This window comes from Gorilla gorilla, chromosome 16 (genome assembly GCF_029281585.2).
Source record: "Gorilla gorilla gorilla isolate KB3781 chromosome 16, NHGRI_mGorGor1-v2.1_pri, whole genome shotgun sequence".
NCBI classification, from domain to species: Eukaryota; Metazoa; Chordata; class Mammalia; order Primates; family Hominidae; genus Gorilla; species Gorilla gorilla.
The window spans coordinates 56,107,443-56,120,022 of record NC_073240.2 but is presented as its reverse complement, the minus strand read 5'-3'; the positions used below and the strand labels follow the sequence as shown (position 1 = coordinate 56,120,022).

The 12,580-nt window shown below is 41.7% G+C and overlaps 3 protein-coding genes across 4 annotated transcripts in view; 2 read left to right on the top strand and 1 right to left on the bottom strand.

The window, feature by feature from the left end:
• Positions 1 to 9,721, bottom strand: part of PIGB (phosphatidylinositol glycan anchor biosynthesis class B) — a 36,972-nt gene extending 27,251 nt beyond the window's left edge. The window contains exons 1-4 of one of the 2 annotated variants that reach the window (XM_055363179.2): positions 9,462 to 9,721; positions 8,465 to 8,598; positions 7,167 to 7,286; positions 915 to 1,019 (exon numbers count right to left, since the gene is read on the bottom strand). In XM_055363179.2, coding sequence (XP_055219154.2) covers positions 915 to 1,019; positions 7,167 to 7,286; positions 8,465 to 8,598; positions 9,462 to 9,624 — 522 coding nt within the window. In that variant the 5' untranslated portion in view covers positions 9,625 to 9,721. Of the gene's footprint in view, positions 1 to 914; positions 1,020 to 3,742; positions 3,798 to 7,166; positions 7,287 to 8,464; positions 8,599 to 9,461 lie in introns of those variants that run through there. The other variant, XM_063698555.1, reaches the window with a different exon arrangement.
• The window catches only part of CCPG1 (cell cycle progression 1), an 89,117-nt gene extending 77,990 nt beyond the window's left edge, over positions 1 to 11,127 (top strand). The window contains exon 10 of the mRNA XM_063698554.1: positions 10,994 to 11,127. Within this exon, the coding sequence (XP_063554624.1) occupies positions 10,994 to 11,025 (32 nt within the window). The 3' untranslated portion in view covers positions 11,026 to 11,127. The remainder of the gene's footprint in view (positions 1 to 10,993) is intronic.
• On the top strand, positions 11,069 to 11,682 carry PIGBOS1 (PIGB opposite strand 1). Its single transcript, XM_019010816.3, has one exon. The coding sequence runs from the start codon at positions 11,069 to 11,071 to the stop codon at positions 11,231 to 11,233; it is 165 nt and encodes a 54-aa protein (XP_018866361.1). The 3' UTR covers positions 11,234 to 11,682.
• The last annotated feature ends 898 nt before the right edge of the window (positions 11,683 to 12,580 follow it).

Genomic DNA, 12,580 nt, shown 5'->3' with positions numbered 1-12,580 from the left:
AGCAAGGACTTAGTTGCTAAACCAATCTTTCTTTTTAATGCAAAGGAATAGAATACCTGCAGAAATGTTCCCTAATTTATTAATAAATTATATTTCAGAAATATGTTGCTAAATTGGTTACCTGGAATTTAGAATGTATTTTCCAATAGAAACAATATAAAAAAGGTAGTAAGACTTTCAAACAGGCTCATATAAGCTTATTAACTTTACAAAGAGCCAAGTGAATTAACGACAGTACTACAGAATCCAATCCCTCATCAGGATATTGTTTAAATGGGAAAAATCCATTCAAGATCGGAGTGGGAGATGTCAGGAATCTATCTTCCCACCTTGAAATAAGTCAAACGACAAAAGATAGTCTTCTATACTATACTTTCTTCCTTACATGAGTCCAGTAATTACACCAACCTAATATTGTTGTGGCACAAACCACAATTACTTTTGCACCAACCTAATACTTCCAACATCCCATTCAGAAGTGAAAGAGTTTCAGTGCAAAAAGATTTCTCGGGCTGCACCTCAGATAGAGGCTGGCTAGAGGAAGAGAACAAGGGTTGTAAATAGCTAAGATGCTTTGTGAGGTAGTTGGTAATTTAGAACGATCCCTACTCAATTCTATGGAAAGAGAGGCAAGGACAGTTTTGAGGAGTGAAGGGGCTTCCAAAGGCTGTCTCCCAGGGTTTAGACTCTCATAGGGTTTGAGGGCATCAGTGGCTTACACTGTCCAGGGCTTAATCCGAAGGAAAGATATGGCAGGTGCCACTTGCATATTACTGTTCTTATTTATGGAAGTACCTCTATAAAGTTGTATGAATTATCTTCTAAAATTGTTTTGGGAATCAATGTTTCCATGTGCTTTATACCCATAGGAACGAAATAACTGGCATACAGCTTCTAAAGTATTTAGGACTTACCACCCATCTTGCCACTTCCTGATTTTCTAGTTGCTTCATTAATGAGTAAAGTCTCACATCTGCTACAGCAGACAGAAGTGCTTGGGCAAGTCTAGGAATCCAAATCTTCATCAGTTAAAAAGAAGAACAGGATGTTAAAAATATCTGTTGGTTCAAACTGAATTATGATAAAAGTCAACAAGCTGATCCAACTATCTATGGGAAGCCATTCTTAGTACAAAAATAGGCAATATATTTTTCTATTCTTCCACAAAACTACATCCCTACATCCCTATTTATACAAAAATTATATTCTCATTAAAATAATCAATGTAGTTTTAAGTTTTACCAGTCTCATTCTCTGTATGTGTGTGTATATATGACATATATACACATATATTATATATAAATATAAAATATATCATAAATATATATATATTTATATATAAATATAAAGTCTTTACCAGTCTTATTCTCTGTATGTGTGTGTATATATGACATACATACACACATATATATTATAAATATATTTTTAAATTATTTTTTATTATATTGATTGATTGACAGGGTCTCACTCTGTTACCCAGGCTGCAGCCTTGAATCCAGGAGTGAAGCAATTTTCCTGCCTCAGTCTACTGAGTAGCTAGGACTTCAGACATGCACTGCCACACTCAGTTAATCTTGCCTCAAATGATACTTCCACCTTGGCCTCCCAAAGTGTTGGGATTACAAGCGTGAGCCACTGTGCCTGGCCCTAATTTTAATGTAAATATTAATAGCCAGTCATTTAATTGTGTTAAGTTTCTGTTTTATTTATTTATTTATTTTTATAGGACGTATCGCTCTGTCGCCCAGGCTGGAGTCCAGTGGTGCGACTGCGGCTCACTGCAAGCTCCGCCTCCCGGGTTCACGCCATTCTCCTGCCTCAGCCTCCCATGCCCGGCTAATTTTTTTGTATTTTTAGTAGAGACGGGGTTTCACAATGTTAGCCAGCATGGTCTCGATCTCCTGACCTCGTGATCCACCCGCCTCGGCCTCCCAAAGTGCTGGGATTACAGGTGTAAGCCACCGTGCCTGGCCAAGTTTCTATTTTAAAAGTATATTTATATTCATTAGCAACAACAGGTTTTTAAAAATTCAAATGTTTGCAGCACTGTGTACTATGTATCATGCTAAGTATTTTATATGTATCAACTCATTCAGTCCTAACAATCTTCTGAGTCAAGAACTGTTTTATAGATGAGGAAACTGAGGCACAGAGAGGTTAACTAATTTTCCAAGGCTGCACAGCTAGTAAGTATGAAAGCCGGCATTATAAACCCAGGTCTGCCTGACTTTAATTACTAAGTTATGCTGCTTCTCTATCCTGCAATATAGATAATAAGATTATATTATCTATAAGATAATAATATATAAAATAAGATAATAAGAAATACTTTTTTTTTTTTGAGACGGAGTCTTTTTTTTTTTTGGAGACAGAGTCTCGCTCTGTTGCCCAAGGTGGAGTGCAGTGGCACGATCACGGCTCACTGCAAGCTCCACCTCCCAGATTCCAGCAATTCTCCTGCCTCAGCCTCCTGAGTAGCTGGGACTACAGGCGCACGCCGCCACGCCCAGCTAATTTTTTGTATTTTAGTAGAGATGGGGTTTCACCATGTTGCCCAGGCTGGTCTCGAACTCCTGAACTCAGGCAATCCGCCTGCCTCGGCCTCCCAAAGTGCTAGGATTACAGGCGTGAGCAACCGTGCCCAGCGAGATGGAGTCTTGCTCTGTCGCCCAGGCTGGAGTGCAGCGGTGTGATCTTGGCTCACTGCCACCTCTGCCTCCCAGGTTCAAGCGATTCTCCTGCCTCAGCCTTGCGAGTAGCTGGGACTACAGATGCATGCCACCACGCCTGGCTAATTTTTTTGTATTTTTAGTAGAGACGAGGTTTCACCATTTTAGCCAGGATGGTCTTGATCTCCTGACCTTGTGATCTGCCCGCCTCAGCCTCCCAAAGTGCTAGGATTACAGGCATGAGCCACCGCACCTGGCTAACAAATTACTTTTTAAAAAAGCACAAATATTCTGCAATTATAGGAACATGGTATTCAGATGACATTAAAGAGTAAATTTAAGTGTAAAACTGAAATAAAGACTAAATGTATTACAACTAAATTATAGTTAGAAATGCTAATGCTATGCACTAGCATCTCTCAGAGTTAAAAAAAAAAGGTGTCATAGTTAACACTAACAAAATAACACCTGTTGGTAGAGCACAATTTAATCTTGGTTTGTTTAAAAGATGTGTTTCTAAAAATTCATACGTGAGTTTGTTATTTATTTATTTATTTTGTGTGTGTGTGTGTGTGTGAGACAGAGTCTCACTCTGTCATCCAGGCTGGAGTGCAGTGGTGCGATCTTGGCTCATGGCAACCTCCACCTCCCGAGTTCAAGCGATTCTCCTGCCTTAGCCTCCCAAGTAGCTGGGATTACAGGTGCCCGCCACCATGCCTGTATAATTTTTCTATTTTCAGTAGAGATGGGGTTTCACCATGTTGGCCAGCTAGTCTCGAACTCCTGACCTCAGGTGATCCACCCCCCTCACCCTCCCAAAGTGCTGGGATTACAGGCATGATCCACCGCGCCGGCTGTTAATTCATATTTTTGTTGAAGCAAACTTCATTAAGTCCACGTTATAGGAGCTGCTTTACTTTTAGTTGTCAGTGGCTTTTAGCACTTTAGCTTTATTTTCTTTTTGTCCACAATGTGTAAATAAATGCTAAAATTGGAAAGTTAAAGGTACCCAGTACTTAATTTCACATAAACTGTGCCCTGTAAAATACAGGAAAAGGCACTCATGTACATACCTTCTGTTTACTCTGCATAGGGAGCTATAAGCTTCATCCTTACTTCCCAGGCCCCCTGAAAGCAGTTCATATGAAAAGTCAATTTGGCTACAAACTTAATATGAGCCAACAGTGTGAGGTAGCTATTAAAAAGCTAAAAGAATTCCTGTGCTCTGAGAAATGTAAGTTAATGGACCCACCATATTCTGAACTAGTTACTCTGCCTTCTGTATTGTGTCAGTTTGGAGATCCACATTTTAAGACGGATATTAATAAATTACAAAGTGTCTAGAGGATACTATCTATGATTATGAGGTTAAGAGCTAGAGACATTTACCCCGAATAAAGAGAAGTTTTTCAAGGGTGGTTAAGTAGAAATCTTGAATTTAAAACAAAGTAGACTTTCGCATAACAATAAGCGGAGTTCTGAACTCCCAGTCATTAGCAGTCTCTCCAGATTTTTGATGCCATAATTTTCCATGTTACAGTAAGGACCTGCTAAAGAGTAAAATAAAGCAGTGGAGTGAGGTAAAGAGAAGAACATGCCAGGCGTAACTTGAGCACTAGGCCTATGTTGGCAGCTTCTCATTCCATACTTCTGTTCTTTACACTCCTGACTCCTCCCCTAAGCTACAGGAGCCAAATACCCTTTTGTTGTCTTCTGACTATTCAAAGACCCTACTGTTGGCAAGCTTGGTGACTCACCCCTGTAATCTCAACACTTTGGGAGGCAGAGGCAGGCAGATCATTGGAGTCCAGCCTGGCCACAGTGAAACCCCGTCTCTACTAAAAATACAAAAATTAGCCAGGTGTGGTGGCGGGTGCCTGTAATCCCAGGTACTCGGGAGGCTGAGGCAGGAGAATCACTTGAACCCGGGAGGCAGCAGTTACAGCGAGCCAAGATGGTGCCACTGCACTCCAGCCTGGGCGACAGAGTGAGATTCCATTTCAAACGAAACAAAACCCAACAAACCTTACTGTGGTTCCCCATTCAGGTTTCCCCTCCTCTTCCTCTTTCTTTTCACTTGTTCCATGCCATCACAGGCCAAAAGACATATAACCTGAGCCACACGTGTAATTTTAAATTCTATAGCTGGCAAATTAAAAAGTAACAACAGAGATGACCCCCAAATCCAAAACAGGTAAAATTAATTTCATCTTGTCTAAGGCATCATCATTTGAACATTTAATCAATAAAAATTATAAAAATATTTTTATTCTTTTTTTGTACTAGGCCTTTAACATTCAGTATGTATTTTACATTTTCAGCACTTCTCAAATTGGACTAGCCACATTTGAAGTCTTCAACAGCTACATGTAGCTAGTGGCTACCATGGTGGACAGTGCATCTCTAAGCCATCTCTCCTTTTTAAAAATTTTTAGAAACAGTGTTTTGCTATGTTGCCCAGGCTGTTCTCAAACTCCTGGCCTCAAGCAATCCTCCCACCTCAGCCTCCCAAAGTGCTGAGATTACAACTGTGAGCCACCATGCCTAGCTGTGCATAAGCCTTATGCAGTTTGTACAGGAGCCATCTGGGAAGAGCACTAGGCTGTGAGTAAATAGACCTGGGATTTAGCTCTAGTTCTGCTTTTAACACGTTGTGACCTTGGTCTATTTACTTCACTTCTCCAACCTCTTCTAGCTTCAAAATTATGTATATAATTTGCTTAAAATAATCAATATGAGAGTATGAATGACTGATCATATCCTAATGAATCTCTACAGGGTCAAGTTCTAGATACGACAATGAGTTCCTTTTAGAGGGGTTGGAGCAGGTCAGGGGAGGCTTCCTTCACGTCACAAAATGACCTGGTGGGTCAGCTACAGATGGAGGGCAGTGGATAGGTCTTGGAGGAGCAGGAAATTTTTCTATCTTGAAGACCTCTTCATTTGTAATCTGACCTACTTCCTGGGATATAAAATGTCAGTGATGAGATTATGTATATTTTCTTGTGATTCCAGACTTTATGGATACCTTGCATAATCTATAAACTAGTAGATAACTGTAAGAGAAGAAAAGCCAGGTTGCGGCTCCTAAATTCTGCCTGTGTTAATGGAAGAAACTCTGCTACTGCTCTGAATTCTCCTTCCCCATCATCTTCCCATTTGAAGCATCGGTTTCACTGGTTTAACCCTAATTTCTCAATAACAGGGAAGCAAATATTGCAATGGGGAGAGTACAACCCCACCTTAAAATACCCTAGAACCTGTGTCTTTCTAAGCTACACAAAACACGTCAGGATTTGGACTGCCTTTGGAATGCTGAGCCATTAACCCCCACTGACAGAAATCGGGGAGAGCGCAAACTCTGAGTCTCATCTGATGACAGCTTAAAAGATCATGGGAGTGAGGCTAGAGAAGCTTTTGCACCATTAGTCCTGCCCTTGTACCATCTCCTGGCAACTGACCCCAGCAATTAATAGCCTAGGAATTACAATCCTACTTACTGTTGATGCCTAATTACTATATAGCACGATGATTATGCAGATCACTAAATTTTTGTCAAATTAAAATTTTTAAAGTTTTAATTTCAACAGTAAATCCTCAGTGGGTTTAGATGTATACAGACTTCATAAAATCATATCACACGGTCTTCTACTTACAAGGTAAAAAACACAAAATACAACGGTGCTCTCAAGTGATACTTTTTTTGCGGGGAAGGGGGGAAGGAGTTTCGCTTTTGTTGCCCAGGCTAGAGTGCAATGGCGTGATCTCGGCTCACCGCAACCTCCACCTCCTGGGTTCAAGCGATTCTCCTACCTCAGCCTCCAGAAAGTCTGAGATTACAGGCATGCGCGACCACACCTGGCTAATTTTGTATTTTTAGTAGAGACGGGGTTTCTCTGTGTTGGTCAGGCTGGTCTCGAACTCCCAACCTCAGGTGATCCGCCCGCCTCGGCCTCCCAAACTGCTGGGATTACAGGTGTGAGCCACCGCGCGGGCAGATCACCTCAGGTCGGGAGTTCGAGACCAGCCTGACCAACACAGAGAAACCCCGTCTCTACTAAAAATACAAAATTAGCCGGGCATGGTGGTGCATGCCTGTTATCCCAGCTACTCGGGAGGCTGAGGCAGGAGAATCGCCTGAACCCGGGAGGTGGAGGTTGTGGTGAGCCAAGATCACGCCATTGCACTCCAGCCTAGGCAACAAGAGCAAAACTCCATCCCCAAAAAAAAAAAAAAAAAAAGAAAGAAGTATACTTCTAATGTCCAAATAATACATAATATAGTCATTTTGATAATCTGCACATCATAACAGGATTCCTCATGGCAGGATATTTTCATGCTCAGTCTTGTATTTCAGCACAAACTAAAGAGTTACACATCACAGTATGTCTGTAGTATCATGGGCTTCCCAGATATGGCTGGACTTTAGCAACAGTAGCCTTTTAAAAACAAATTCCATGGCCCCAATATCATTTAGTTACTTTTATTTAAACTTACCAGCAACTGAACACTATCTTTCCCTAAAAGATGAAGAATCTTGTAAATGCTTGCAAAGATTAAGGGATAAGTGTAACTCCTCAGTCTCTCTGTCCATTCCCAAGTCAAATAACCATAATTAGTAACATTAAGGAGTAAATGTCCAATAATATTGAAACCTATTTCCGTCTTTTTTTTTTTTTTTTTAAGATGGGGTCTCACTGTCTTGCCCAGGCTGGTCTCAAACTTGGGCTCAAGTGGTCCTGCCTCTACAGGTGCACACCACTTCACGTGGCAAAATCTATTTTCATTTCCATTTATAAAACAATATTTTAGGCCGGGCGCGGTGGCTCACGCCTGTAATCCCAGCACTTTGGGAGGCCGAGGCGGGCGGATCACGAGGTCAGGAGATCGAGACCATCCTGGCTAACATGGTGAAACCCCGTCTCTACTAAAAATACAAAAAATTAACCGGGCGTAGTGGCGGGCGCCTGTAGTCCCAGCTACTCGGGAGGCTGAGGCAGGAGAATGGCGTGAACCCGGGAGGCGGAGCTTGCAGTGAGCTGAGATTGCGCCACTGCACTCCAGCCTGGGCGACAGAGCCAGACTCCGTCTCAAAAAAAACAAACAAAAAAAAAACAATATTTTATTTTGTGGCAGTCTTTAAACAGCATTTTATACTGGATATTTGCATTAAAAATTCAATTGGCCAACTAAACTCTTAACTTCTTCAAGGCAGTAATGTGTTTTTTACTTTCTTTGTATCCTCCAAGTGCTAAGTACTGTGGGAATGTATGCTAATGGCTGTGTCAAGTATATTAACATAAAAGAAAGATACAGGAGAAATATTTGTATAAAATAATGGTATACTTTGATGAGTTAAAATTATTTGGGGAAAATACGGAAAACTGAAAATATGTATAGTAGTCCCCCCTTATCTGTGGTTTCACTTTCCATGGTTTCAGTTGCCCATAGTCAACCACTGTCTGAAAATATGAAGATATTTTGAGAGAGACCACATAAAAGTTCACATAACTTTTATTATAGTATTGTGTTATACTTGTTATATTTTAATAGTTAATCTCTTACTGTACCTAATTTGTATAAACTTTATCATAAGCGTGTGTGTATTTTTTACATATATAAAAACAATATATATAGAGTTTGGTACTGTCTACAGTTTCAAGCATCCACTAGGGATTTTGGAAACTATCTACTGAAGACGAGGGAGCAAGGGGGACTACTCTAAAAGAAACTGAGCACAATTTCCAAGATGAATACACACTCATAGTCTGGAAAAGAAACCACAAAGGATATTTGAAAACCATGTGATGTGAAACTTCAAGAGACTGCCAGTATTCATCTGGAACAAAACTTGTCTGCACTAAAAAGCAGTTTATTATTCGTAAAGCTATGGTAAACAAGAGCAGATAAATATTTTCTCCAAGAAGATCTGAAAAACAGAACAAAACAGGTAATAGTGGCACAAAAGTCAGGCAGTTCCACTTGCAAAACTTAAAATCTGCTGCTCTGGTTGGCTCCTTGTAAGGCACAGTAGTGACCTCTGGCCCCTCCACACCATTCTTAAAGCCAACCTGGTTGGTTATACAAGGACCACAGCCTCATCACTGGGTGACTGCCACTCTTTTAGTTTAACCAACTTTTCTTGCAACTTATTGTGTAAAGATAATATTAAAATAGATACAAAAAAAAAGAGTGGGTTAACTAAGGCCTTAGGCTAATTAATTAGGTCATACTATGTGGATATCTAATGAAAGAAACCAGCTAACAAATTACTAATTTGGGAAGCAGCCCTTTGTATATGTGCAATATAAAATGGTCCTCTGTACATATATATTGATGATTACTATTATATATGCCAGGCACTGTGTTAATTTCTTCACATGCATCTCACTTAATCCTCCAAACAATATTATGGGATAGGTATTATTAGCCCCATTTTACAGACGAGCAAATTGAGGCCCAGAAATTAAACTGCCTTGTCCAAATAAAGTTGTAAATTACTTATCAGGATTCAAACCCGGGTCTCTCTGCTGTCTCCAAAGTCCTGCTCTTGACCACAAATGGACAGCCTGTCGGCCAAATACAGAGTATTTTTTAAAAAATTGAATTTAGTTGCCAACATTTAAAAATCAGAATTTATATTAAAATCTGTGTTTCCAGCATTTCCCAGCATTTCAAAACTCGTTAAGATCTGGCAGCACAGAGCTCAACGGGCAACTGGCTGGTAATGAAATAGAGGGGGCTCCTTTTAGATGGGGGCAGGAGCTCTCCAGACAGTGTCCCCTCACTCACCCCCGCGGCGCCTGGCGCTCTTCTCCTGGGTGTTGAAGTACAAGGTAGACTTTCTCTTTCGCAGCTTTATCTTGCCGTGGGAGCGGTTCTGGAGACCATGCAAAGTGAGGCTGGCATCTCCGCCCCCCGGCTCCATTCCGCGCCTGCTTAGGGGCCTCCTCATCCCCGGCCGCCACCTTCCTAAGGCGGAAGAAAGCTGCAGTAGCGCGCTGCTCGTCCATCCATTAAGTTTGGCCTTTGAGAGCAGCCGTCGTTCGCAAGCCCGGAAGTAACCGGGAACGGGCAACTTCGTAGCTCCCACCCGACGTGGTGGCCCGCTTGCGGTTTCCTTTCGCCGTTTCCGAACCGAGGGATTGCTACTCGCCTTTGGCTTGGCGGTCTCTGTGCTCGGGGGTCCGAAAACTGCTGGAAGGATCCCGGTCTCTGGAGGGGAGCAGGCGGTAGCGAGTTTAGTGACGTGGAGGAGGCGCAGAACAGTCGGAGGTGCCTGAGTGGTTATTAAAAACGGTAACGGTAATTGTAGACAGTGTTGGTGTTAACATTTCAGGTTCGTTGCTCTCACAAAAAATGCCTGTTCAACGAGGTAGGCAGGGTAGGGATGATTTAGCTTGTTGTACAGATGTGGAAACAGGCTGAATGGTTCCTATTTTTGTTGTTGTTGTTGCTGTTGTTAGTTTTTTGTTTTTGTTTTTGTTTTTTTGAGACGGAGTTTCGCTCTTGTCGTCCAGGCTGGAGTGCAGTGGCGCGATCTGGGCTCACTGCAACTTCTGCTTCCCGGGTTCCAGTGATTTTCCTGCCTCAGCTCCCAAGTAGCTGGGACTACAGGCGCGCCACCACGCCTGGCCAATTTTTGTATTTTTTTGTAGAGACGGGGTTTCACCATATTGGCCTGGCTGGTCTGGAACTCCTGACCTCGTGATCCGCCCGCCTCGGCCTCCCAAAGTGTTGGAATTACAGGCGTGAGCCACCGCGTGCGGCCCACTCCTCTTGTTAAAAGTAAAACCAGGCCGGGCGCGGTGGCTCACGCCTGTATTCCCAGCACTTTGGGAGGCCAACGCGGGCGGATCAGGAGGTCAGAGGATCGAGACCATCCTGGCTAACACGGTGAAACCCCGTCTCTACAAAAAATACAAAAAATTGGCCGGGTGTGGTGACACGCGCCTGTAGTCCCAGCTTCTCGGGAGGCTGAGGTAGGAGAATGGCGTTAACCGAGGAGGCGGAGCTTGCAGTGAGCCGAGATTGCGCCGTTGCACTCCAGCCTGGGCGACAGAGCGAGACTCCGTCTCAAAAAAAAAAAAAAAAAAAAAGTATGCATTTAAAACCATTGAGAACATTCTGTAATAGAAAAGGTTTTAGCTTTGTCTTATACCTTTCCCTAATTCACTTCCTGTACTCCTTATGTATTTATATTCTTGTTTTAATTAGTAACATATTATAAAAATATCGTTCACTCCAGTGCAAAGTAGTGACATAACATCTTTTAAAAGGACATTGTACTAAGTGATGGCTTTGCTTTCCATTTTTGTATGCAGATTTGAAGAGATTTCCTGGGTGTGGAGTGTGACTTTCCAAAACCAGCTTTTCCTTGAACTGTATTTGTTGCAGCAATGTTTAGGAGATTGACTTTTGCACAACTGCTTTTTGCCACTGTCCTTGGAATTGCTGGAGGAGTATATATTTTTCAACCAGTATTTGAACAGTATGCCAAAGATCAGAAGGAATTAAAAGAAAAGGTGCAGTTGGTACAAGAATCAGAAGAGAAGAAAAGTTAATACTACATGGAGTTAGGCCGGGCGCAGTGGCTCACGCCTGTAATCCCAGCACTTTGGGAGGCCGAGGCGGGTGGATCAGGTGGTCAGGAGTTCAAGACCAGCCTGACCAACATGGTGAAACCCTGTCTCTACTAAAAATACAAAAATCAGCCAGGCTTGGTGGCATGCGCCTGTAATCCCAGCTACTTGGGAGGCTGAGGCAGGAGCATCACTGGAACCTGGGAGGCAGAGGTGGCAGTGAGTCAAGATCACGCTGCTGCACTCCAGCCTGGGTGACAGAGCGAGACTCCATCTAAAAAAACAAAAAGCAAAAAAAACCCACAAATACCTCATGGAGATGAGCCGTAATAATTGCTTAAAGTTCCATTTAATTATGTTAACTCTAAATAATCTAGCAAAAACATAGATGTACTTAAAAATAAATCATGGATAATGATTTTTTAACCTAACACTGTTAATTTTAATGTTTATTGTATATTTGTCATTTTATGTCTTTTTACCAGGACAGATAAGTAATTTTCTTTTAAACAAAAGTGAATATTTTAGGAATATTTTCTACTTGAGGTTTATTTTTCTAGGAATTCAGCATATGCAGTATCATGGGGTGCCAGTCTCAGTGTGTATATAATAATTGGGAAGGGTGTTTGCAATAGTGTTTGTAGATATGTGAACCAACTTAAACTACCTCAGGCAGAAATCCACTCCATTACCATGCAGTTAGATTGGTTTAATATATTTTGGCAGTCATTCAATCCCAGCCGTTTTTCATCTCAGGCAGTGTGGAGGAGTAGTTGAGAATTGGGATGGCTCAGATCAAATTGAGGTTTTAGAGAAGGTAGATGTTTGAGAGGATGGCAGATATGACACAGATGTTTTTTAATCCACTAAGCAAATTTGCATTAATAATGGTGTTAAGGGAGTAGTTAATTTATTATGAAGCTATTATTCATATAGTTAAAATTTTTTTGAAGTTACTAAGAATTGTTATTACTTTTTACTCTAACGTTAAGTTTGTATTTTCTTTTTTTCTCCTTTTTTTTTTTAAGTTCTGGGATACATGTGCTGAATGTGCAGGTTTGTAACATAGATATACATGTGCCATGGTGGTTTGCTGCACCTATCAACCCGTCATCTAGGTTTTAAGCCCTGCATGCATTAGGTATTTGTCCTAATGCTCTCCCTCCCCTTGCCCCCACCCGCCCCCGACAGGCCCCAGTGTGTGATGTTCCCCTCCCTGTGTCCATGTATTCTCATTGTTCAGCTCTCACTTATGAGTGAGAACATGTGGTGTTTGGTTTTCTGTTCCTGTGAATGCTGAGAATGATGGTTTCCAGCTTCATCCATGTC

What these genes read in the sequence shown, in the direction of transcription:
- PIGBOS1 (XM_019010816.3), top strand. Translation starts at nt 11,069, where the DNA reads ATGTTTAGGAGATTGACTTTTGCACAACTGCTTTTTGCCACTGTCCTT.